This window comes from Rhizophagus irregularis, chromosome 20 (assembly GCF_026210795.1).
Source record: "Rhizophagus irregularis chromosome 20, complete sequence".
Lineage (NCBI taxonomy): Eukaryota > Fungi > Glomeromycota > Glomeromycetes > Glomerales > Glomeraceae > Rhizophagus > Rhizophagus irregularis.
The window spans coordinates 2,254,603-2,282,107 of record NC_089448.1 but is presented as its reverse complement, the minus strand read 5'-3'; the positions used below and the strand labels follow the sequence as shown (position 1 = coordinate 2,282,107).

Below are 27,505 nucleotides of genomic sequence, written 5' to 3'. Positions count from 1 at the left end.
AACTCTGGAAAAATATAAGATATGTTGTAAAGACGAGTACCAGAAGGAGAAGTTTTAGCAGTAATCTTTCCTTGCTTTAACCAACGACGCAAGGTATCTGATGAGATATCAAGTTTCTTAGTTGCTTGATGTGCGGATAAATACATAAGGAGAGGAAAGATGTAGTTTACGATTTTCGATTTGTATCATATGATTTTCATTTGAAGAATAACAATCCGGTTCATTGGATATTCACTGAATATGTTTCAATCTATTATTTATATTTTTATATTAATTATTTTACTTACTGTTGGTTATTTTTAATTGAATTCACGGCAATTTGACAAACCTCTTTGATACCGTCCTTGATCGCTACTGCTGCAATTTTTATAAATTACAAAGCATTAATGTAATTAAAAACAAGTGTTAAAAACAACATTATCATTATTATTATTATTAATTTACAATTTAGTTTTTGTTAATCATTAAAATAAAGTACTACATACAAAGAGAAAGTATACTAAAACATTTCAGCGATCCTACCTCCTACAAGTGCCCCATTTCTCTTTAAAATATTGAAGTTTGACGTGGGGACTGCTCAATGTAACATCCTAGGATATCCGGATTATAATCAATGAATATTCGTATTTATTTAAGTAAATCCGGATATTCTACATAAAAGTAATAGGATATTCACTGGATAAGCCATTAGGATCATTCACCGGATCCAAACTCTAATTATTGGAAGCAGATCACGCGCCATATGAATGATGTCTTTTGAATCACGTGCACTGTTTTCTTGCAACTCAGTTCTCAGTAATAGTTTTAATTTTTGTATCATTTCACTGGCTTGATATAAGAACCACATGAGAAGGATAGAAGAAACGAGAAAAAAAGAGGTGGTTAGGCATATTTCGTTTAACTTGCTTCGTTAAAACGCCACAAAAAAATCGTTCAGGAATTTAAATCAGTGAGTAGAACTTTTGCATTTCGATATCGTTCATCAAAGTTATAGACGTTTTTATAGTTTTAAAATATTTAGTAAAAACAACGTAAAATTCAATTAAGAAAAATGCGAATATCTAATGTTGACGAACATGATAGAATTTTTAATATCCAATATCCAAAAAAAAATATATGTAACAGTAATAAAAAAAAATTAGATTTTCACATCGCATCAAATTTAGATTGTTCCTTTCTGGATTTTCTTGATGGCATAGCTCTGTTAATTGTAGGTCCCGTTCGTTGATTCATAGGATTCATAGTTGAATTGATAGTTAGATTTCTGACAACATTGGCCTGTTTTTTTGTCGTTCGCTAAAAAAACCAATCATAGCATTACAGATTAATAAAAAATTTACCTCTATTATAAAAATTACGAACTTCTTACCTCAATCCGGTTCATTGTAAATTCATAAGCCTCATACGTATTAGCAACCAATAAATTCTCTGGGAATAATTCATTGATACATTTCTCTGGAATTGTTGACGGCCAGAGATTTAATGAACTATCCTGTAAATAAACATATAATGGTTCCATTTCTTTTTGATTTTCTAAAGTTAAAAATCGTAACATGAATCGTTTTAAAGCTAAAGCGAACGCTTCTGCTGGTATAATTCCTTCCATTGTAGTTGTTTGGTTTTCAAAATCTACAGATTGAAGTATTGTGGCTTCCATATCTGCCGATAGAGGAATCTTATATTTGTCGTGAATATATTTAATTTTAACATTGGCAACTTGTTCCTCAACGAGTTCGTATAAAGACACCAAATGTTTAAGTCGTAAATCTATATCTAAAATCTTGGAGAATCCTGCATTTTCATATAGTGATGACAATTTGATCCACTGTAAAATATAGTCTTTAATAGATTTTTCTCCATCTCCAACTGCCGTACGTTTGATGAAACATAAAAGAATTTCCAATGATGATAATATTTCTGAAGCGTTATCAAAAATTGATTCTGAAGCATATTGTGGATGAAGCATAAATGAATTTCCAGCCCCTAATAAACTCAATTTTTCATTAGAGATTGGCTCTTGAGTTATTAAATTCTTAATGTCACTAAGAATTCGCATACACCCTTGAAATAATTCCATGTGATATGGGTAAGGTTCTAGATATAATTGAGATTCTGGTTGAGTATCTATATGAACCTTTTCGAAAACTAAAATATTTGCCAATTCCGCTTCAATTTTTGTCAAGTCATAAACTATATCATTTCCTCTTGCAATCGCTAAATTTCTTTGACTATATACAAGAATTTCTTCATTCCAATCAAAATTTATGATATTTCCGAAACGAGCATGATCAAGATACATAGATTGAAGACAATATCCATTAGGTATAACTGGTTCTGCTTTTGAAGTTAACAAAACAGATTGTTCATCTAGAAAAATGAGAGTTCTACATGTTCCAGGTGGGATTGTTATAACTTCTTTTAAGAAATTATTTTGCAAGTTAACTAAATATTCTAATATTGCGCATAAGAAAATTCCTGCATCTTTTGGTTCAATTAAGCCAAAAACAACTGGAAGGTTATAGCTCATGATTGGTTTATCATTGGGAAGTTCATGACATTGATATCTTTTTATGAAAGGTATTACCGTATCCCACCCAAGTTTAAAGTCATTAAAAGCGGTTTTTAAACTATTAGAACTTTCTTCATTGGATTCTTTTTCTATAAATTGTCTGAAAGTCATTTCACCTGCCATTTGTCTTGTTAACTGATATCCAAGTTTGGAATTCAAGATTTGAACAAATTTTACGATAGGCAAAAGATATTTAATTAATCTTAATTGTTCAAAATATTTGAAAAATATTGCGAGGAGTGGATAATTTTTCGCTCTTGTCAAATCACTCATATAATAAGCACGAAAACTATCGAAATTATTCATTCCGATCGTCCTCCATAAACTTGGTAAATTCTCACTTCGATATTGTTTATCCATGACTGAAGTTTGATTGATTTCACTTTCAATTAAATTAATCTTCAAAACTTCGCTTAATTTCATACGATAATTAACTACTGTTTCAGTTATGTTTTTAATTTGTGGTAAAATATAATTTCTACTAAATTCTGTTTCCCAATTTTCGCGTTCTGCTGATGTTTTTATTTGTTGATTCGGCAATGGAGGTTTTTCCATCATTAAAGAAATTAGTGAATGGAATATTAACGCCAAATTCTAATTAAAAATTATGAAAATTTTATTACCAATTTTATTCTTAATAAGATCAAACTATAACAACAGAAAAAAATATATTTAAGAGAATACCTCATCTGAACAATTAAGAAGATCCTTGAGAACGCTCCAGTCATTTCGGATGTGATCCATACAATATTTTTCAGCATCTGTAGCGACTACATTATTTTTTTGAAGGAAAGCAAGAGCAGGTTGAGGTGAAGACGCTCCAATAAGAGCATGAATAATTAAATGTAATATACGATACGATATAGGTGTGAGAGATCTGACGGTATGATATGGATTTTTATCAACTGGTTCTCCAATATATCCTGTTTGATCATTTACCGTTACTCGAGTAACTGGGGAAGCATCAAGTCTAGTATTTCCTGCTGCTGGTTGACCATAACTTGGCCCACCAATTGTATTTCTACATTTTAGACATTTACTAACTTCAACAACATTACCACAATTTCCAACGAAATATTTGAATCCACATTTACAGACATATCTTGTAACTTGTTCATTAACTGCATTTAATAATACTGATTCCATATCGGAAATACATGTTAAAATAAATAAGTTCTGACAACCTTCTAACTTGTGTAAATACATCGCTAGTTGAGATGAACTCGGTTCAACTGATGCATGAAGTGCGATAATATGTGTAATGACGGTTTTTATAAACAAATCGGTATTACAAATTTTCGGCTTAATTTGAAGTATAGGTTGTTGGTTCGACAAGATTTTTGTTGCAATTGTTTTAAATGGTAAATTTAGATTGTTCATTCCAGCAAGTTCTTTGGTCAAGAAATCGGCTATTTGCACTTCTGAATGCTGCCATTCTCTTGAAGCTCTAGAAGCATGAAGACGTACAAAGATGAGACCCATTAAAGACAATTTTGCTGTTAAAGTCGCTTTTTGCTTTATGTTTCTCATGAATTTTTGAAAAGGTCCCTTATTGCCCATACTATAGAAAGCCATTAAGCTATTTTCTGCTTCATTATATTCAGGTAAATTACAGTATGGATTAAAAGACAAACGACTTTCTTTATTATTTTCCAAATTTAAAGTTTCAAGCCATGGTAAGAGATTTTTCTGAACTTTGCAAAATTGTCCGATATCATTAATTGAAAAATCCCTTTGACGTAAATCTCTTAAAAAGTAAATTTTGAGTGAAAAAATTAAAGGATGATCGAACTTCATATTATTATTAATTTGATTAATTAATTCACTACTATCAAAATTTTCTTCCTCCATTTTGTTATATGCAATAGGACTATTTTTATCTTCTTGAAGGAAATTGTCCCAAAATTGACGAACAAATTCTTTAAGAAAAGCAATCGAAGTTATTTTTTGCAATTCTGGCGTTTCTTTTCTACATAAAGCTTTAAGAGCCGGTACAAAAAGTGTCGCTAACCTTTCCAACTCTTCATTCATAAAGAATGTTTGTTCAATGACATCACAACATAAAGTAGCCATGTTCGTATCTAAATCTGTTAAACAATTATTAATAATATTTAACCGAACAGATTGACTTAAAGCTTTTTTGACATTTATAATTATTGTAAAGAATATATTCTTATTTTCCATGTCTTCTTTAAGAAAGATCTTTTCAATGATTGGTCCCATCAATGGAAAAGGTTCATTCGAGAATATTTTCTCATAAAGGCTTATTCGGACATCTGATTTAACCGGAATCGATGCGAGACATCTCATGATAAATGATCTTCTTGGAATTAAATATTTCTTATTATTATTATTAAATTTATCGAAGGCAATGCTGACAAATTTACTAGAGAGAACATCTTGTTCGTCCGAATTTAATCCAAGTTGAACAATTTCTCTAATACTATCTAAAGGAATAGTCATCGTTCCAACCAAATCGTTTATAATATGTAACAATTGTAATTCTGGTAAATTCTTTGCTCGCGTAATTTTACTAGCAAGTGACAATACTTTTGTGACGTCATGTTGCCATCTATCGATCAAGATATTTACTGCGCCTTTAAAATCTCGACAAATTTGCAACAACATTAATCTTGTTACTTCTTTAACGAGATGGTATTCCAAATTTTCTTTAGCAATGGATCTACCCTGAATTTCGATGTCTTTAATTATTTGTGGGAACATTTGAGCTAATTGCAATAGAGACAAAATTTCATTAGCATTTTTCCACCAATAAATGTGAAGGAAAATGGGTTGATTCACTTTATCAACACCAATGAGTAATTTCAAAATTGACGCCAATAATTTTGTATTCTTGTGTTCATTATTTGTTGTTGTGATAACGGTAATAAAGTCATTGAAATACAACTCAGGAGCCCATTCAAGAGGAGAATCTTTCAATTGCGGAATTGAGGTTAGGATATTATTTTTAAAATCTTCCAAATGATCTTCGATCACGTGATTGTATAGTTCATTAGTTGCTTTATCAATACGATCATCATCCTCTCGTAAAAATTCTAATTCTTCTTCATAATATCTTTTAAAATTATCAATTTGTTTCATAAAATAAAGTGAAAAGGGGAATTCAAGGTCATAAAAACTTCCTATTTCTGACATACTATAACCATCGGGTTTTGGATCCTGTAATTCTTCAATTTTAATAATTTTTTTATCCATATAAATTTTTTGCCAAAACTTGAGTAATTCCTCATAATTTTCTTTTGAAGTTATTCGATCATTAATATAAAAAAATGTTTTTATCGCTGATAACCTTTCTAAAACACATAAAATTTGAGCTATAGGTTTCCTAACTAGTGTTCTAATATAAGCCTGTAATGCCGCAGAAAATGAAGTGTATGGATATAAATTTTGTTTATTTGATGCGACCTTATATTGCCAATTAATTGTAGATTTTTCTTCGATCCATTCAAGAACTCTTTTTTTCAAACATTCAACAAATTTTGGATATTCTAGTATTTTTTCGCTTAACATCCTAATGAAAAATTATCAGCAAAAAATTTTGATTAAAACTACACAATAAGAATTTAAACTTCAAATGTTAGAAACGAATACTTACTTTATATGATTAACTGATTTATTATTCGATGGATATTTCATACATAATAAGCACCATAACAGTTCTTGTAATAAAATTTTTTCGAATGGATAAACAGAATTGACAATATGAGAAAACGATCCATCTAAGAGGCTTGATGTAGGAATGTCACTTCCTGATAATGTTTCAATTGTCATTTGCTTCCAGCCACAAATGAAATTAAAAGAAGTTAGAGTGGCCTCCCGATCTCGATGAATATGAAGGATGATACACGCATGCTTCATCTGTTCCGTTTTGTTTTTCTTTGTTATAAATTCATTTCGGAATTGTTCAATAATGAATTTAGCTAACTTAATACATCCAGCATTGACGGTAGTTACATCACATTGGAGAATTAACAAATGGTCAGTTGATTCTAACCAGAAATGTTTTATCTACAAGATAGTAAGATTTATACCTTAAGTTAATCGGAAAAAAAAATGCTAAGTCATTACTTAAACTTACCCGATTTGAAAGTTGAGCTTCAGTTTTGAAAGTCGACAACTTATCTACTTGACAACTTACAAGTACTTGTAAACAAGCCTTAATGTCTGTATTAATATTAGAGAACGTGTTAACAATCACTAGATGTCCGCTGGGATCTGTCAACGATTTTTCTTGATTAGCAAAATAATCGTAAAGACTATCGTGATGCTGTTGATTAAAATAAACAGATTTCCATTGATCAATTTCATCTCGTTCTAAAGCTGATCGTTCAGCTCTCACAATTCCATCAGAAGATGCTGTTGCAATTATACATTCCTTGCATTTTTCTAAAATTTTATCATCTTCGGCTTCAGGGTTGTTCTTTGTAATATCAATGATTAAGCTATGTAAGGTTTCATCTTGATCAAATCCAATGAATAAATCTTTTTGGGTGAATCTATTACGTAGTGGAGTTACTGAATTATCTCCAACCAAAGTTGATATTTTTCTTGCCCAATCGCTTAAATTTTTTACGAGTAACTTTTGCCTATTATTAAGCGTATCATTAATCGACATTTTTTGTTTTTCGAATCGGTTAAGAAGTGGAGGATCAGCTTTATTCAATTTCTTCTCATCCATAACAAGAATGCATTTAAAATTGGGAGAAACATAACTAAAAATTACGAATCAAGACAATTATTCCTTAGAAAAGTTTTTGTTTTATTTAGTAAAAAATAATTATACTTACAGCATAGGATTAGCATATGCTCCAAGTGCAACTCTCGTAAAATATTTAACATTTTCCTTATTTCCCACCACGATATAATTTTGATTCCATAAATCGTAAAGACTCCCTGTTGACATTGTTGAAGCAAATAAGTAATTTTGTATGTTTATTAAGATATTGAGAATAATAATTATGTGAGGAATTACCATAAATAATTTCCAAATCTGTTAAGATCAATGGTCTGCCCTCTTCGACACACATCTAGATGGTATTATATAATAAGTAGAATAAACAAAAAAAAATTCACAGAGATAAAAAAATAAACCACTTACCATAATTCTTCTCAAAACACTGTAAGAATAATCCTCCCGGTCATCAGGAAATTGTGATCCCAAAATTATAACAGGGTCTAACTTTCTTCTTCTTAACTGATAAGTTAATAAATTTACGACTGAATCACTTTTACCAATTACCATTAAATGACGTGCATCAGAATCATCTAAATTTGAATCGATTAATTGCTCAATAGGAATTGGTTTATAGAACCACGGATTATGATTATTAAACATTTTAAGAACATCTCCAAAGTACTTTTCGTATAATTTGGAAATATTTTCTGTTCCTCCAAAATTACGGGCTATTGCCATTTGAATATTCTCTGGAGTCATTTCGTCTAATGAAAGTCGTTTAACCAACGCGTAATAATCACGAAGACCATGAAAGTTAGGTAGAGCTTGACCGTATTTTTCATAATCCGAGTATGCTTTAGCTAAAGGTTCTAAAGCACCTCTTTGACCAGGTCCAATAACTTTTGTGTTTAATAAACGTTCAGCGGTATCAACCAAATCATCCAAATCAAATTGTGGCCTTTAAAATTAATATAAAAGTTATAAATAAAATAAATTGATTTCACAATTATTATACACATAAGGTTTTAAAAATTTAATCTTACCTTTGAACAAGTAATGCGCGACTACTTTTACTATTATCTAAACGCCAGTTAGATATTCCTATTACTGAAACAGTTGGTCCTGTGGCCGGATAACTTGGTTCAAGCAAAGAATGAAGTACTTTTAGCGGATTGAAAGGACTTGTTTCAGCCAAACCGACTAATAACAAATTAATAATGAATGACCCAGATAACTTGATATGTAACAAAAAAAAAGAGACCAAGAAAAAAAAAATCACCTTCATCAAGCAAAACAACACTAATAACTGGAAATTGTTGAGAAGTTGTTTCTTGATATTTATTTGCTTTATCGAAAACTTTTATTATACCATCAGAAGTTGAAGATGAAGAACCCTGATGTGGAATTAAGTAAATTTGTGGTAATTTTCTAAAATATCTATCATTTGAATCAGATCCACGTAAATTTGAGCTTATGAGACGAATTGCTAAAGATTTTGAAGAGCCGGGTGCCCCTATAAGGAATAGGGGGATGCGTGTCAAAATGCATACAATCATCACTAGAACATTTTCTAATAAAGCTTCATTATGTGCTGTATTAGGTGGACATTGCATTCTATTGATGTAATCTTCTTGTTCTTCACGAATAATTGTAGCAAACATATGTTCTTCTACACAAGCTTTGTGACGTTGTAATATTTTTCCCATTTCATGACGATATTGTTTGCGTAATTCTTGTTCATATAACCGAGAATGATAACAAAGACTAAGTGCTAAAACGTAAGATCTAGTCAATACGGTTGGATTTCCAGATGGTGGATATTTATGTCCTTTTTTGTAAACTGGTCGATTTTCAAGAGAATTATGAAAGAATTTCACTAATGTTATGGCTCGTTTAACATCACGTAAGCTCACACTATATGGTTCCTCAACTTTTCTTATGAACTTTTGAGAAGCAAATAAGAGCTCGGTGAACACGGGATGAGCTAATTTTTTTAATTCTTTATCAACCATAATTTGAATATATTTATATTCATCATTTGGTGTTAAAATACCATAATCCCAAACATAATCCAAAATTTGATCTGGAAGTGGTTTGACTTGATAGACAAGATTACTTTGTTCTTCATATTTTTTGATCTTAATTAATCCAACATCACTTTGAGGTTTTGTGCGAAGTCGGTAAGGATTGCAGGCGGAAAATAAACGAATATTTGGATGAATAAGTTTACCATTAAGCATTCGATGAGATATTAAATCAGCAAGTAAACCTATATGATTACAAGTATTGATTTCATCAAAGAATAACCAAATTTCGCCTTTTGCCGCTTTTTTTAATGCATCATTCATGAATTTCATGATAGTTTTTTCATCAATTCCAGCATGAAGATTAAGAGCCTCGAATTGAACTTCAACCATCAAAGCTAAATAAGCAATTAAACTTGTCTAAAAAAGAAAATAAATAAATTATTAAGATAGATGATAATGACATTAATAATAAAATAATGATTACCTTTCCACATCCTGCTTCACCACAAACTATGACCGGAATATTCGCACGTGCTCTTAAAAGAATTAATGCCATTTTTATTAAATTATCACCAGATAAAGCATATTCAGGAAGATTGAGTTTTTTCGTTGATCTCCGTGTCAAATATTCTAACTTTACAAAAAGAGCATCCGCGGACATCGAATTATAATCATCCAATTCCCATTTTGTTTTATCTCCAATTACCTGACTTTTTAATAAAGTCTTGACATTGTCATGAACTTTTGTTCTGTCCCGATATAAAGCTGATATTGTATCAGGAGATTGAGAATTGAAAAATACTATAAGATGATTTGAATCGTCCCATTGTACAATTGTACCAAGTCTAGTATTTCCATCATCTGTAGATATAGATTCTAATTGTACAGCTTTAGTTTTAATAGATCTAGTTGCAAAATCTTTAGAAACATCTATTAAAGTTCTTAGTATTAAGTTTCTAATATTATCTTCTTTTACCATTAATCTAAGATTATCTACAGTGAAGAATTGACTTCTTGATAATCGTACTAATTGATCTGCAAGGACATTAACAAATGTTTCGACAAATCTAAATGAAGAAATATCTTTGACATCTTTGTTGAAGAAATACTTCTCAATAAGATTTTGACAGCGTTCTAATGTTAATGGCTCTTCAATTGCTTTTCCTGTATGAAAAAAAATCTCTTCTGTATCTATTTCATTACGATCCAATAAATTCAAATAATTACAAACAATTTGAATTGGACTATTAATTTCTCGAGAAATCCTCAAGTTTTTAATGTCCCAAGTTAAATGATTGTACAATAAATATCCTGCCATAGGAAGAGATTTGAGTAAATATTGTTCAGCAGTTGAGGCTATTTCAATAAATATATGTGTAGGTATTTCTGATGAAGGTAGGCATGCTATATCGACATTAGTAGAAACCATACCCAGAGTTAACAACTCGAATAAGAACATGTTAACATCTTCAGGGTATTCAGCTGATACTATATTGATATGTAAACTTTCTATAGGTCGCAGTTTACATTCTTTAAATCGACGTACAAGTTTGGCAAACTTCATATTATCACTTATTAAAAAGCTATGTGGAAATTTCCTTTTACCGGTACTATACTCCTTAATCCATTCAGTTTTACCTTGTCCAGATAAGTCAGAAGAAACACGTATAGAATTTCGACACAATTCTTTATAAATTCCTTCCATAGCTTCGGTATTTAAGCCATTAGTTACATGAACATCTGAAGAGAATTGATCTAAAATGTGATGATGCGTTCCAGCTTCTCTGTAACAAATAAGTGCTAAAAGATAATCCTTTTGATCTTGCATTGATCTAATTTGATTAACTAAATCATATTGTAATTCAAAGTCTAATAATTCTAAATTTGCAATACAAAATAAATTATTCTCATAACCATTATTTGATGCAAAAAAACTTCTTTTTATGAAGATTGTTAATTCCTCCATAGTGGTCGAAGAAGTACATATCAACAATTGCCACGGTTCGGGATAATATCCATGATTAGCATATAATGACATAATGATGTTCGGAACTTTGGTTTTGTCATTACAAACAGCAATAGATAATTTACCCTTTTTAACTATGTCCAACATTATACGTTGCCCATTAGCTTTAAATTTACGTAATTGTTTTGGAATATTCTTAAAAATTCTTTCTAACTCATTTCCAATTTCACAAAGAATTTTAAAATAATCTTTAGATCCACTCGAATTTACCTTAATATTCTTATGGAATGGTAATTTAGCTTTGCTATTTACAAATCTAATTAATGTTTTGCATTCTTCTTCATTTTCTTCAACTAATTTTTTTGATGTATAATAATCATAAAATACTAAAATGTGACGAGAAGGGAAGAATGTTAAATAATAACATTGTTCTTGTGCACGATCAACTATATTTTGCCTATAAATTTATGTAATTTAAAATTTTTCGTTAAAAAATTTTACGAAAATGAATAAAAAGAAAGGATAAAAAAAAAGATGAATATTTTACCATTTTTTGAGTTCATCCTTTGAGATTTTCAAATAATCCCTCATTTTATTGGTTCCTCGTAATTTCTTTTCAAAATTTCTATAATCAAAATGTCCCATTTGTATTAACATGGATAATACATTGATTATTTCTTGTACAATATCAACTTGAACAACAAATTCATCCATAATATTCTTTGATATTTTCCCATCCTTTAAATTTATTATATCATTTTCATTTATGTTTGGTTTCGCGATCAAAAGTGCTCGTCCACGTAAATCCAAAATTTCATTTATATTATACATCATCACATTAGTTTTAGAGATATAATTTAATGTAACAAAACATTCATCCTCTTTTTCATCACGTGCAAAAGTATAAGTTCCATTAAGTACAGCATTCTTAATTTTTTCTTTAGTAACTTCACCACGATTTGAAATATTTTTATACATATTTCGTAATGCCATATTGTTGCTACTACATAACGCAGTCTTCTCCCCTAAAGTGGAATTCTTCTTAACAACATTTGATAGCGCATCTAAAAAGCTAGCAATATCTTTCATTTTATTCTTCTTGTTCATAAGAGGTAATAAAAATTGCTTGACTTGAATAAGTGACGAAACGGTATCTTCTTGTATCAGTCTTTCATCCGAAAGATCATCCACACCATTGATCAAGTTTTTAATATCATGTTCAGCAATTTCTTTTAAAAAGCCTATAAAATCATCTGCATTTGACAACTCTTTTATCATTTTCCAACAATCTTGATTAACATTTGAAAGATTTTTATCAAGTTGGATAAAAAAACTATTTATTTGACTAAGTTTCACGGAATCATCTTTTAAAGTACGAATTGATCTTGCTAACCAATCATCATTATTATGTGGTACTTCAAAAAGTTTTACAACAGTTTTTAATTCTCCAAGTCGTTCAATCCAATGAGGAATTTTTGAAAGATGATCAAGAGTTTGAACAAGTCTTTGGTTTTTATTTCCTTTAAAACCTTCCATTAAATCAAGTTCTGAATTAACATTCTTAACATTTTTCCAAAACAAAGCAGCATCTGAAATTTGAAGTTTTTCCCATTGCTTAAATTGTTTACTAATATCATCAAATTTTTTTAAAGCATTTGGTATTAAATATTGTGAAATGTATTCTACTTTTGTTATAGTATCATCTACTTGAATACAAGATTCAAAGATATTTCGAAAAGTTTGAGATTGATGAAATTTATAACAATTTCTTGCGCTTTCCAAGGTTTTTTCATGAAATGTCCAAAATTCTGATGATAATACTTGTTTTAAATTCAATTTATTCGAATTTGGCATACGTTGTTTTAAATCTTGAATGTAATCATTTACATCTGTTACTTGAGAAATTGAACAAAATCCAGTATAAAATTTGTAAAGTATATCAAGTTGAAGTTGATAATTTGTGCATAGTTTTTTAAGTTCCACAATTTCATCTTGAGAGATAATCACATCACCTATAGATTTCTTTTTAGAAACAGCAGCATCAAAGATTTGAAATAATTTATCATCAGAATATTCAAAGAGTTGTTGTAATAATTTTACATCAATCGTCTTTTCACGTAATAATACACCAAGTTCGTTGATAGTTATTTTAACATGTTGTACGCATGAATTTGAATGAAGTTTTTTAACATTCCCAGTAGCGCGCAATATTATGCTCCAGAATTGACCATTTTTTAAAATATTTAAATAAGATTGAGAAGGATTAGATGTGGGTGATTGACTTTGTAATCTATTCATGATATGAAATAAAATTTCTTCGCCCGTTCTAAATTTAAAATGAATTATTAAAATATGAATATGTTTATTTATTTAAGAAAGAAAAGAGCTTTTAATAAGATGATAAACTTACGAGCTTGGAACCTCCAAAGTTCGACCTAATTTACAATCGCATATTGTAAATATCGTGATAATTAATTGATCATTAATTTGTTGAACAGTATTATTAATTATATCTTTTATCATATCTAAAAATAATATTTTGATTTCCTGTTCTTTTATTTTAAATAAAAATTTCGTTGTGCCAAATATTCGAGATTCCGAGCATGCTCTGATTCTTTCTATAGCTAATGCTGTTAAATTCTGCCAAACATTTTTTCGTTGACCAAGTAAAGGATAAATGCATTCTAATTGCGTAAATACTGAAAAAACAAAGTTGCTCTCATTTGAAGATTTTTTACTGTTTGTGCTCGTACTTGTGTTCATGTCAAGTTTGGTTAAAAGATTTTTAAACCAAGTTATACAAATTTTTGGTATTCTCTTCTCTTTATCAGAAAAATCATTGCGGAACCAATTATCTAAAAGATCTGGGAATATATTCAATAATTCCAAAACATTAGACTTAGATATTAATTCTAATGATCGAATAACTTCGTCTCTACGCCAATTTAAACTTTCGTTATGAAGAAGTTTTCCAATAGCAGTGATATCTTCCTTTGTCCATTTTCGATTAGGACTTTCAAGTAAAAGTAAAATACGAAACTGAAAAACTTCTGAAAAATCACGTCGACAATCTTTTGGAAGTTCTGTAAAATGAGATTCTAAGGCAACAGCATCATCATGGGATATAATTTCTCGAACTCGTACAATGAGATGTCTAATGATAGCTTTATCAAGTTCATTATTGTGCAAAAGAATATCATTCCAAAGTTTAAAAAGATAATTCATACTATTAGTATTACATAATTGAATTAACCACTATAAAAAAAAAGAAATTAATTATTAATTAAAGATTTAAAAAAATGAACAATATATATATAAAATATAAAATCACCTTTGCAATTTTAACGTAATTTTCAAGTTTAATGTGTTTAATATAAGGTTTGATGATTTTAACCTCTTTAATGAAATTCGCTAACAAATTTTCATTAGAATATTTTAAGAAATTTAGATAATCAATGAAATCATAACGAGGATCAACTTCAGCAGCGATTGTAAAAATATTAAGCCATTCAAATCGCATATGAAAAGCATTATGTTGTACTAAAGTTATAATGGCCATATACATTCTATCTTTAGTGTTTGAAGGTAAAATTTCTTGTTTATATCCCTCAAGTGCATGAAGCAATAATTCTGATGGAAATTCATTTGGTAATTGTTGTAAGCCATGTTTCCATGAAGTATGATATCCTAAGAGAAGACATAAGAAAAGTCGTTTGACATTATCATTATCATCAATGTGTTTGGTAATGAAATGAAGATTTGAAACGCGGATCGTGAATTCTTCATGAAGAAATAAAATATGTTGATAATCCATAACTTTATTCTTAAGGTTGCTAGCTTTGATAGAATTATAAATATAATCCACAAAAGCAAAGTCACGTATATCGTGTAAATGTAATTGATCATTGTTTATCCATATATCAAATTGATCATTTCTCTCAATATTCAATATGCGGTTATCTTTAGAACCATTTCCTTCGTGTAAAATTTTTTCTTCTCTACTATTAAATATAGATTTATTTGCATGAATAGCATATTTGTATTGAATTTCTTTATTTACAAGAGAGGATAAGGGAACAGTAACTGGGTTGGATTGCCAATATGTTTGATTTTGAGGATATGGTTGATGAAGTTTTACAACAGGTTTTTTCCAAAGTCCTAGTTCTTCTATATTACCAAGAATTACAGGTTTTCCAATTTTGTCAATATCTTCTGGAAGATGAACATGGAATATAAATTTAGTTTCATCTTCATTCTTATTACCGACAGGCATCCATCTATTGATTACATTAGGAAACCATGCATTCATATAACCGCTAGAGGACTGCGATCCAAGATTTGATTTCTGATCTTGATTATTATTATCTGTAAGTGGTTCAGATGTATTTGCGCTATGAGTACTGTCAGACATAGACGTATTCTGTCTATGTTTATTTTGAAAATTAGTAGATTCATTCCTTGGTTCATTAATATGATCGCGTTTTAAAGGTGGAAATGCATCGTTGTACTTTCCATCTATTGAATGTAATTTCACTTGACTTCTTGTATCATGATCAGGCTTTGAATCAAAATCAGACTTCATTGACCTCCTTTCAAAACCGTAAGAACTTGTCAAATTTTTGAGATTTGTATAAGTTTTGCGTTTGTCGTCAAAATCTGTCAACCCTCCCTTATTAAACAAATTGGACTTGTGCCATTGGTTATGGAAATTTTCCTCATAATTTGAAGTTTGAGATTTACTTTCATTTTTGTGTTCAATTGGGAACATTCCAACATGATCAGGTAAAGATTTTCTTTTATCTACAATTTCATTTCTTTTCCAGTTTTCTTCAGATCTCTGAAGAAGAGGATGCTTGAATCGGTTTAAATCATCACGATCAGAAAATTCTCTCAAATCTTTACGAATTTCAACATTTTTAGTCTTTCCATCTGATTCTTTTAAAGAAATTTGTTTAACTTGATTATTTTCGCCAATATCATTTTCGGACAAAGTTGAACCGTCAGAGTTGGTATTATCCTTCCGATTAACAATTTGATTCTCAATTTCACTTGTAACTTTTTGATCATTTGAAGATTTATCGGAATTTAACGCCGAATCTTTCGATCTCTCTTTCCCATTATCGGATTCAGGTGCAGATTCATGTTTATTTTTTACATTTATTTCGTAAACCATCTTTAAACAAATTAATTAGTTTATTGTACTCTAAAAAAAAAAATCGTTTTATTAAATGATTTTTTTTTTTTGAAAAAAAAAAAAAGGTTTTTTAAAAAGATAATCACTTTATACTTTTTTAGAGAGAATGTAGTGAACGAAAAAAAAAATTCTCATGCTAATCAGTCATACATTATAAGTAATTCTGACAATTCTTGATATCTCTCCCATACTAAAAGTTTTTAATCTTAAATAAGTATAGTGATATTATAGAAACAAGTAATCACATGATGTTAATTTTTTAGTGGAAAAAAAAACTTTGATGCGATTTTTTTTCTATATATTAATGAAAAATTTTTGTATTGAAATCACGTAAATTGTTTCTATTATGATCATTAACATTATCAATCATTTCAATCATTTCGGTAAAAAATAAAGGTGATGCGCAGCAACTTTATTTTCGATTTCGAAATAATAATGTAAATTACTTTGTTTCCTTAAGAAGTTTAGTTTTATTAATGAGCATAGCACATTAATAATAAATATAGTAACCGTACAATCGGCTTAGGAAATTATTGTATTTCTTCATTAGCCATTCTTGTTTGTGAAAGAAAATGTTTCACGAGATGAATTTTTAAATAAACGACATATTGTATACATGAAAAAAAATTCTTAAGATTTATCATTAACTTTTTTTTAAAATATATTGTGATACGTTACATTGTAATTCTCCTGATTATTTAAAATTTAGTTTTCATTTTGTTTCAGATTATGTAAAATCTTATAAATTATAATATTTTGATATCAGTACAAAAATTGTAGAATGTTTCAATTGTTTCATGTTTGTAATTCATTAATTTCAATATTTTAAATAGTATATTAATCAGCATCAGCTGAATCTTGATTATCAAGGATATAAAGTATATAACAAAGTTGATGACTATAATCTTTTAATACGAATATACGATTAATACGACTAATACTTATAAGGTAATTTGATTGAGATATTTTGAGATTTATAATGACGAGAGGCATAAAAAACGTAGAACCTGAATATAGGCATTTATACTATATTATGGTGTAAACACTTAATAAGTACTTAGGTACTAACCAAGTCCAACAATGTGAATTTTTGATTTGCGAACTTTAGTATATTAATAATATACTTTTTTTTGACCAATAATATATCAATGACGAATGATATTAAATACGCTCAAAATACTCAAAAAGTATGTATTTTAGCAGATACGATCACAGTTTACTGTCATAGTTTATTAGACGTTTATTATAAAAATCTTCTTGTGAAAATGGTAAATTTCCATTGCCTTGGCCCTTGGGCGTGTACAATTTGTGATTATCTTAAGTATACACCAAAAAATTTTACTCTTATTCATTGAAAAAATGTGCAGTATATAGGAAAATTAAACTAAATAGGATCGACAACACCAAAAGTATACTTTTGGCGTTACTGATCAAAAATCATGTGCAATAGCAGCATTTATAAATCCAAAATCACTCTAAAGTACGCGTCTTTCTATTTCTAAACTCTACTTACGGATTATATTTCTTCATATAGCTCTTTTTATTTTTTACAAGATGTCTTCCAAAAATTATAGCGGGTAAGTATGTTCTTATTTGTTGGAAAAATAACATACTAATTTTATTTTTTTAGACAAACTCAAGAGGAAGCTTACGAAGCCTTATGCAGTGTTGAAGAAGAAATTAAACGCACGGCTGAGTTTAACCCCGATCCACTACCTGGTAAAATATTTTTTATGTCTTTAATACAAATAACACAAGTCCAAATAATTAAGTAAGTTCATCTATTTTTAGGAAAATTTCTCGTGGAACCTTTATCTGTTCTAACAAATAAGCCATCATCGTCTTGGACAAAGAATGACGTGATGCCAGTTGTGAAACTTTTATCTGGGAGAATAGTGGTAGATGGAGTCGGTGAAAATTTGGAAGGGGCTCAACTTTACGCTGGCATCAGTGAGAAACTCGCTGAATATCTCTGCGAACATCCTGACATTCATGCGATCATGGATCTAGTATATGTAGTGGCTGATCTTAGCACAATAAAAGCTGCCATTCCAGTACATCAATATCCACCAAGTGGGAATCCTGCTACACCGGTAGTTCCTTTGATGGGTACTACTCATACGTGGGTTTTCCAAGGGCAAGAAGGGTTGAAACGTGCACAGCACTTCATTGGTTGGCTTCAAGATAGAATACCCGGAATTAGAAGCATGGTATTCGTCAGTCCAAATCCGGCGGTATATTATTAACTATTACAAAAAAATTCGAGTAATTTTATAAATGTATTTCCTTTATCATTATGTAATCGTGTAATAATAAATAATATATCTTGCCGCGCTGTTGCTTTGCTAAACATGATCTACGCGAAAGAAAATTTGAAAATTTTTTTTTCTACAATTATTTAATTCATTCAAAGTGTAATACATTAGAAGCCTTATACCCTGCCGGTAAAAACAAGGCGCTAAGGTGGCGAGAATTGAATTACAACTTTTAGTGTGATAAAAAAGAAAATTCGATCATCACTCAAAGAACGCTTAAAATTAGGTCAATAATATAATTTAAATTTTGAAAAGTCTAGATTTTTTGGTTGAAATTTTATCATTGTGAAAAAGAAGTCTAATTATCATAATAATAATAGGTACGAAAAAAATTATAATTTTTATTATTTTAGTATACAGACGTTCAGTTAACACCGTTTTATTATCAGCGATTTATGTTTTATTGTTATGTCGTAATCTGAGAATGTATTTTACGAATCTGATGCCGATTAAGTTGAGTAAAACAAAAACAACAAATTATTTATTAATGTTTATTCTTCATTTATCATGTTAAATAATAAATTATAATTACTGCAGTCTATATTATCGTTAGAATTATTAAATTCTGCAAAAATTTTTACGATTTCGCATATGTATACGAAATAACCCCAAGCAATTCATAAAAGGTAACAATAAAGTGTTTTCTGTAGAATAGTGTGTAAATCCTTCCTTTTTGGATGATTTCAGGCGGCATTACGTAATTCTGGCCCTGAAGAGATGCGTAGAGCTAATAGTAAATAGTACCGATCTCTTGTACTATATATTTCTGTGAATTATCTTTATTGTGTTTCTCTTCGCTCTTATTTCTTTTAATTATTCTAAATAATTTTCTGGTGTCTTATATTTCTCAAAACGCGCTTTTATTGCTTTTTTTTTTATTGGATCCGACGTTTATATAATTTACAGTAGTTGTACAGCTCTAATTGGTTTGTATCTAATTATTATAACCATTAACACAATCTTATAGCCAAAATACGAAGGCTACTTGTTGCATTTAATATAAAATACCTGGAAAAAATGTGGACGAAATATTTTAGCAATTTCGTCCACAAAAGCAAAGTCATCTCTAGTTGGCTGAAATCATGCATCAGATGGATTAGGCCAGATCTGAAGAAACTTATTCGAGACTTTTGGGAATTTCGACCATTTGTAGAAATTTTGAAAAACCTGGAATTTTCATATACGGCCGAAATTTCAAAGACATAGCCGAAATTATTTAAATTTGACCGAAATTTTCTGAAGCCAAATATTGCTCCTGAATTAAAGCTCCGCACGAGCTGACTTGCGAGCCGGCTCGTGCGGAGCTTTATCCCGAATTGTCTGAGATTTAAACAAGTTCTTCGCCAGAAGTGGTTTGCGCAGTGTGTGAATGTATGAGTAATTGTCCGGAGCGAAGCGAAGGACTATATATGTCTACGCACTATGATGATCTATGGAAATAACGTGTAAATTTTCAATCACGTGAGTTTCTCTGTCCAGGAATTCCTAATCAGCAGAAAATTACCGGAATTCCAAGGCGTTATGCTGCTAATTAGTAGAATATCGCTACATCTTTATTTATTATACCTCGCTCCGGACTTACAACGGTTCCCGTTTCCTAGTTATTTCTCTATTGCAAATCAGCATCAAAGTCACCTGTAAATTTCTCTTCATTCAATAAGAAACTTTTCCATTCGTTTTTATTACTAATAAAATTGGTAACAAGTGCAAATATAATAATATGTAAGTTCGTGAGCGATAATCTCATTTCTTGAAAAATGAAACAGTCATAAGAACTAACAAATTTAAGGTTTTTACTGTTTTGGATAATTTCGGCCGGAGTTTCACATTTTTTGAAACACTGACATTGATCGTGTATAATATTTTTCGCTTGTTTAATCGTTCGATTTTTTATATCTTTTTAGTTTTATTAAATTGACACCATGATAGTATATTCGGAGAGGAATATAAAAATGGGTTATTATTACACTGTAGCAGAATACAAAATTCCATTTTTATCATTTTTATCTAAAAAAATCAAAAATATTAATGGAATATTAAACCTAAAAAATCATTTCTTACACCAAAGTAATGTAAAAAAAAAGATTTGTTGTACGTTTGGCTAATTGTTTAAATATTCAAATGGTTGATCTATAAAGCAGTGTTGGTATTTGGCTGCAACCAAAGAATTTTTGACCAACCCCGGCCAGGACACCGCATAAAAGTAACGTTTCTCTGCATTATTAACCATTGTTTAGGTAATTATGAACAAAAATGTTCATCGTTCATCTCCGTTGGCTTCAGAACGCGAATTGTTACCACCAATCCACAAAGATTTTGTTTTCACCTTCGGGACAAAGCTCATATATAGTGCTAATTCTGCAATACGTTGAAAGAGCATTGCAACACATTGTTAGATTGTCTTCATATCACTGTAAAGAATTACATAATTTTAATAAGATGGACATATTTACTAATTAATTTGATTCGTCTCATATAATAGCCAAAATTCTTCTTTATCAATGTTATATTATTAAACATATGATTTTATACACATTGGGATTTGTTTCCAATATTCGCTATAATGATTGTAATTTGTACCCCCAATCTTGACTCGGCTGAAATTGAATATTCACGTGCAGTTTGACTTTAATTATTGGTCAAAAATCATGTATGACACGTGACTTATTTATATATAAATCATGTAAATGTCATAAATTTCGATAAAAGTAACCAAGATGCATTAGATCTGACTATTGGCAATTTGAAATAAATAATAATATAAATAACTTCAATAAAAATCTGGAGAGAATGAAAGACAAGCAATTAGATCAGCTTTTTCTTTACACAATTGTTTCTAAAGTATTGGAAAACCGCTTAACCCTATAAACCAATCCTTTAGAATGCGAACGCTATACCACCTCGAAAAAATTTTGCTTTGAAAATGCCATTTTATTTACTTTTGAGGGAAGAATATGTCTCTTTTTAATCGGATCTGGTTCCACTTTCGAAATAGGTTATACAATTTACCTCTTAACAAAATATTTTTTTTAAAAAAAAAAAAATGGGAGAGAGCTTATATTTAAGAATTTTCTAATAAATTGTTCTCATAAGATTCGTGAATATTCAAAAGCCTTTCTTTTTTAATAGAAACAGTATAGAATCTTTATTAGATTAGTAATTTTGAAATTGATATTTTTTTTTCATTAATAATTTATATATTCAAATTTGTTCGCTCCCTGATGTCAACATATTTAGTTCAATTGGTATGTGTTATAGTGTAACACTTCTATTTGATATATTTTCATACTCATACGCAAATGCCGGAGCTATGCACGTGTCGTGGCATAAGTGTTACTATACGACTCTCAAAACCTTAACCCATACCCAAAGATATCTACATAAATTCTAAATAATACGTTAAAAATTATACAAGTAACCACTCACAACCAACAATCTATTCCATTTTGGGATTGCGTTAATAAGAAATCAATAAAGTAGAACATTATTTATCTCTTCAGCATATATTATTTACGATTGAATGCATGAACATGTATAACGTCATTATACGTATAAGGTCATGTATGCAACGGCTGATTAAATATTTTAGGAGAAAATTATTGCCGGATTAACGACATGATTATTTAATGACATAATTAAAAGAGGGTTAGTTAATAATCCACATAATAATATTTAGTACGTCAATACAAATGTCAATACAAATATGGATAAATACAAATATTTATCAATTAATCAATTTTATATCATAATTTCCGTTTTTTCATATTTTAATAAAAAAGTTTCAAATTATGTTAATTTCGATTTTTAGAAACGGTACCGGTATCTAATATATTGCGCCTCAGGTGACGATCTGTATCAACTGTATATAAAAGGCAATTTTCCCGAATTAATTATAGAATCTGCGATATATTTAAATAATATATTATGTACTGTACAAGTTGTGCAACAGCCATAAATTTATTTATAACATTAAAGTTATCTTATTTATAGCAATATCTAGGTTATTATCTATTGTCTGATTGTCTGAGATACAGTACAACACCGCAATTTTTTTTTTTACAAAAAATCCACTTGTTAGCCTGCTATTTAATAACTACACTCACTAAAAACTGAAAAAAAAAAGAACGAAAAAATTTTGTAAACCGCGCAAAATTTGACTCCTTGGACACGGACTGTCGTACAATTGCACATCGATGATCAATTCTGTGTATTCCATGTGGAAAAAAAACAAAGTCCTATTACACAGTTAAAAGCGTGCAATGAAGTCCACACGTTGCAGAACCCCTTTTTATATGTAATGCACGTCAAAACATCTTGATTAGATAGATTTTACAAAATTTGTAGATCATTATTTCAATAGAAAAAAAAAAATGAAAAAAAATATATTTTTTTTATAATATACGAATACATTTTTAATACATTTTCTGATCCAACGAAAATAAAGCAAAAGGAATCATATATTAATTTTTCCAATTATAAATGACGCGAATAAAGGATTTTTTGGTGTCTGTTTTAATACAAAATTTTCAATGTGCAATTTCGTTTAAAGCAAAGGGAGAAAAAATTATTAATATAATAATAATAAATCGTAAAAAAAAAATTATATAAAAATATAAGGATAAAAAACGGGATTAAGCATAAGTAAATAATAATTTGTGTCAAGAATAACGTTCCTATAATAAGACATTTCCCATCATTACCTAAGTAATGATAAAAAATTAATGCACTTTATATTTTTAATTTTAAAGAAGTAAATCTATCTTGGGACAACCAACTAGTATAATATACAATAATGAATATTAATTAAAAAAAGAGAAAAAGGTAAAGCAAAAAAATTTTTAAAAAACCTTGAAGTTTATGAAATTATTGTTCACATACTTTTAGAAAAACATCACTCCAAACAAGAATGCTCCAACAGCTGCTGCAATAACTACTTCAAATGGATAGTACCCTTCGGGAATTTTTTCCTGGGTCTTGACGGAAAATCCACCAATTGTACTATTTCTATTTGCTGATACTGCTGCCTCCTCACTCTTGCGTTGTCTCATTTGCGCCGCATTTAATTCTTGTTTATAATTTTCAATTGTGTGATTCAGACGTATAATTTCTTCCTGAGCTTCAAGCAATTGTCGTCGAAGTTTGGCAGGATCAGTTTCATCATTTACAGCTTTGGTATAATCTTCTTTAGGGAATGATCCAGCCATATTAGAAAACCGGTTAGAATGTCCATTCGTAGCAGTTGGAGGAACAGATCTGTCAGTGGATCCATTAGCTTTTTCAGCTTTACGTTCATCATGTATTTTATAAGGGGGTGGTGATTGATTCCTCTGAAAAAAAAAAAAAAAAAAAAATATTAATCGAGGTTTTTATAATAATAAAATTAATTTTTAAGGTTAACGAGGTTGACGTACCTTTTCATCATCTTTTGGAACTTCTGATGTTGCTCCATTGGAAGTATCTTTTTTTGAGGTTGGTGAGGTTGGTGAAGTTGGTGAAGTAGGACTAGATGGTTTAAATGGAAGAGGTGAAGTTGGAGATGGTGATGTAGGAGATAAATTTGATTCAACTGGTGGTAAATATACGCATCGAATCTTGGTTTCCTTAATTGAATCTTTTGTTTGTTTTTCAGTTATACTCCACTATTTAGAAAAAAAAAGAAAAATTCATATAATTAATAAAAGATTAAGTAAATATTTTGTTTTTAAATAAGCAATTACGTTTTCATTTGTATAATAATTAAAAAAATTAATTATACCAGTTCCTGTAAAGATAAAGTTTCACGTTCAGCTGTAATTGCTACACTTTGTACCAAGAATTTATCTTTACATTTAAAATCTGGTGGTGGATCCTCTTTCATTGGTTGAAGAATAACTATAATTTAGAAAATTATTATTTGAAATTGAATCATTAATTAAAATTTTCGTAAAAAAAAAAAAAAAAAATTCTTATTTTTAAACAATAATCATTGGTAAATTTTTTCTTATTTATATACCTTGGACATCAACACTCCCGTTTGCTTCAATTCTACCTGAGTTTGGTCTAACACAATATTGTTTAGGAGCAGTAGTTTTAACTTTAAAAGCTACTGGTTCTGGATTAGGATTACGCACTACAAGAACTTCTTTCACGAGTTGTGTGAAAGGACCTACGATCGTCAGTTTGAATATGGTAAAAAAAGAAAGGTTTTAAAAAAAGAAGATATTTTATTAATTCAAATGTTTTATTTAATTCGACATAAATTATTCTTCCTTTAAAACCACATTCACAACACGTTGATTGAATTTCCAATCATTAAACAATCCACTCCAAATAATACATACGATGAAATGCTAACTGACTAGGAGGCTCTAACTTAACAGACATTTTTTTTCGTTAAAATATGGTTATAATTTTTTTCTTTTGTTATTTTTATCAAAAAAAAGTATAATTTTCTTATTTATATTTTAAGTTGTACACTGCCTTTAAATAAATCGTCAGGGAAAGATTCTATTTTCTTTCCTTTTTTATGTAATAATAATAATATATTCTAAAGGTATTTCAAAATAGAAAAAAGTAGAAAAGTGGAAAAAAGTTTATTACGAGATGAGGCAGTGACGATATGAAAATTTATTACAATATCTTGATGACATATTAATACAATAACAGCTATAGTAAGATGATGAGAGAGGCTTTACCTCGAAAAACGAGTGTGTTACGTAACTTGTAAAAGAATTCCTTTTTCAATCAAATACATCATATCACAAGACAGTTTAATAATAAGGGGGGGATTTTTGATGTATTGGCCAGGAATTACCTCGGTATAAATCAGCTAATCACCATACAAATAAAATCAAAATAGTTTAACACTTTTCAATTTTGGTTAGTTTATTGATTTTCATGTTGTACAGTTAGTAATAATTTCACACTACATTGACGAGCAATTTTTTTCATATTAAAAAGAAAGACATAATTAATACATTTTTTGTTAATTAATTTTATTAAATATCTTTTTAGAAAAGAGTATCAATCAAAACCACATGATTTAATTAGTTCTATGACTTAATTCGTTTCGTTGATCTAAAAATTAAATTGTTAAGATCAGAGAATTGAAAGGAACTTTTATTATTGAAAATACATCATATAATCAAAAAATAAACAAATAGACGAAAACTAAAAAAAATTGTTCTATTCACATTCCCATAATAATACGCCATAATGCGGCCCCATAAAATTACAAAGTTATGAAAATTTTAAATAATGAGTACTTATCAACAAAAAAAAGGTAAATAAAAAACTATACATAAATCTATGTTAAAGAAGAAGGTGTTATAGTAGAAGATGCAGAATAAGTTCTACGAGAAGAATATGGTAATCTTTCCCTTTCGGTGGGCTACGAAATATAAACATCATTTGTTAATGATTTTTCTCATTTATAAAATTACAGCAATCTAATATGATGATTTACCGGTGGTCTGATAAAAGCCTTCAATTCTTCTGTAAATAGATTAACATGATGTTAAACATTTTGATATTCAAATAAAAAAATTATAAAAAAAATATAAGATCAGCAATTAAATTTGGCAATAAAATATATCTTCAAAGTTAATCTCGGAACAGGTCTGAATTGATATCGTCATCTCATTTAATACTTATAAATAAATTATAATAAATAATTACCAAGTTTATCATCCTCCAAGACCGAGAATTGGATCGGATTAGCTTCTATGTTATTATCATAAAGAACAGTCTGTGAAATTGATAAATCCGCACATTGTTTTGCCATTACTGCAAATGTACGTGTCTCATTATGATATCTAAAAGAAATATATATATTTTTTTAATAAAAAAAGCAAATAAAAAAAAAATCGTTATAAATATATAAATATATGAAATATAAATTTTATGATATACTCACGTTGTAAAAGCTTGCTTATTAAAACAATGCTTTTCTAATAGATTATCCAAGACACCTTTCTTGAAAGATTTTTTTATATAATGAAGCACATGGAAAATATAATATTTGTGTGGAGCCCAATCATTAAATTGTTGGGATAAAGAAAAACTTCCAGTATCTGGATCAACAAGTGGATGGAATAAACCATTATTATTTATTAAATTAAAAATAAATTTCACTGCAGGTGGACGCTCTGGGTAAGTAAAAACGAGTGTTAAGGAATAATAATATGATGTAGCTTGTCAAAGTTAGATCCATAGAAAAGGATATTCAGAAGGTATTTCAAGTTTAAACTTAAAGACCCCATTTTTATAATATCCTTTGTGAACAAATAAGACTCCATACCAAGCTGATAAATTAAAAAAAAAAAGAAAATATTATAAATTAATTTGGGTATATTCTTTAAAGAAATAATAACAAATATACTATCAATGCTCTTACTATGAAAATTATCTCCAGAAGGCATAACATAAACTCCACTTGGACAATGATTTGGGTTACGAAGGTTTGTACTTTATTTAATCGAAGAAGACATTTGATTAATTTTTTAAAAAATGAATTTATTTTTTTATTTAGAATCTTTGATTTAGATATTATCATACAAAAATAAACGTTAATACTAACAATTCAATCATTAAATCCATCTTCCTGAAACATTCATCCCTAAACTGTGGTTTAGGCTTTACTCCATCAGGACCACGGTCATCGTTAATATTTTCTTCACGGTTAGAGCTGGAACCAGTACTACGAGCGAACGAAGTTTTAGTTTCAATACTCATGAGGGAAAATGATTGTAAGTTTAAAA

At 29.2% G+C, this 27,505-nt stretch overlaps 4 protein-coding genes across 4 annotated transcripts; 1 reads left to right on the top strand and 3 right to left on the bottom strand.

Annotated features, from left to right (window-relative positions):
• Nucleotides 1–1,146: 1,146 nt before the first annotated feature.
• Nucleotides 1,147–16,431, bottom strand: OCT59_013081 (uncharacterized protein; the record flags this gene model as incomplete). The annotated part of the gene is made up of 14 exons (XM_025325356.1): nucleotides 1,147–1,296; nucleotides 1,370–3,163; nucleotides 3,254–6,101; nucleotides 6,186–6,598; nucleotides 6,669–7,302; nucleotides 7,378–7,483; nucleotides 7,563–7,617; nucleotides 7,689–8,223; nucleotides 8,309–8,465; nucleotides 8,545–9,709; nucleotides 9,777–11,715; nucleotides 11,806–13,584; nucleotides 13,669–14,513; nucleotides 14,590–16,431. 14 exons carry the CDS (start codon nucleotides 16,429–16,431, stop codon nucleotides 1,147–1,149), a joined length of 14,262 nt encoding a protein of 4,753 aa, XP_025181587.1.
• A 1,575-nt stretch (nucleotides 16,432–18,006) lies between these two features.
• OCT59_013080 (uncharacterized protein) lies at nucleotides 18,007–18,698 on the top strand (the record flags this gene model as incomplete). Its single annotated transcript, XM_025331827.2, has 3 exons — nucleotides 18,007–18,029; nucleotides 18,083–18,171; nucleotides 18,244–18,698. 3 exons carry the CDS (start codon nucleotides 18,007–18,009, stop codon nucleotides 18,696–18,698), a joined length of 567 nt encoding a protein of 188 aa, XP_025181586.1.
• Nucleotides 18,699–23,121: 4,423 nt separating this feature from the next.
• Nucleotides 23,122–25,130, bottom strand: OCT59_013079 (uncharacterized protein; the record flags this gene model as incomplete). Its single annotated transcript, XM_025315966.2, has 6 exons — nucleotides 23,122–23,541; nucleotides 23,646–24,094; nucleotides 24,179–24,406; nucleotides 24,523–24,638; nucleotides 24,760–24,912; nucleotides 25,088–25,130. The coding sequence occupies 5 exons, from the start codon at nucleotides 25,128–25,130 to the stop codon at nucleotides 23,648–23,650; spliced, it is 987 nt and encodes a 328-aa protein (XP_025181585.1). The 3' UTR covers nucleotides 23,122–23,541; nucleotides 23,646–23,647.
• A 710-nt stretch (nucleotides 25,131–25,840) lies between these two features.
• On the bottom strand, nucleotides 25,841–27,479 carry OCT59_013078 (uncharacterized protein; the record flags this gene model as incomplete). The annotated part of the gene is made up of 7 exons (XM_025315965.2): nucleotides 25,841–26,136; nucleotides 26,212–26,240; nucleotides 26,424–26,560; nucleotides 26,662–26,901; nucleotides 26,971–27,049; nucleotides 27,142–27,212; nucleotides 27,325–27,479. 7 exons carry the CDS (start codon nucleotides 27,477–27,479, stop codon nucleotides 26,053–26,055), a joined length of 795 nt encoding a protein of 264 aa, XP_025181584.1. The 3' UTR covers nucleotides 25,841–26,052.
• Nucleotides 27,480–27,505: the final 26 nt, after the last annotated feature.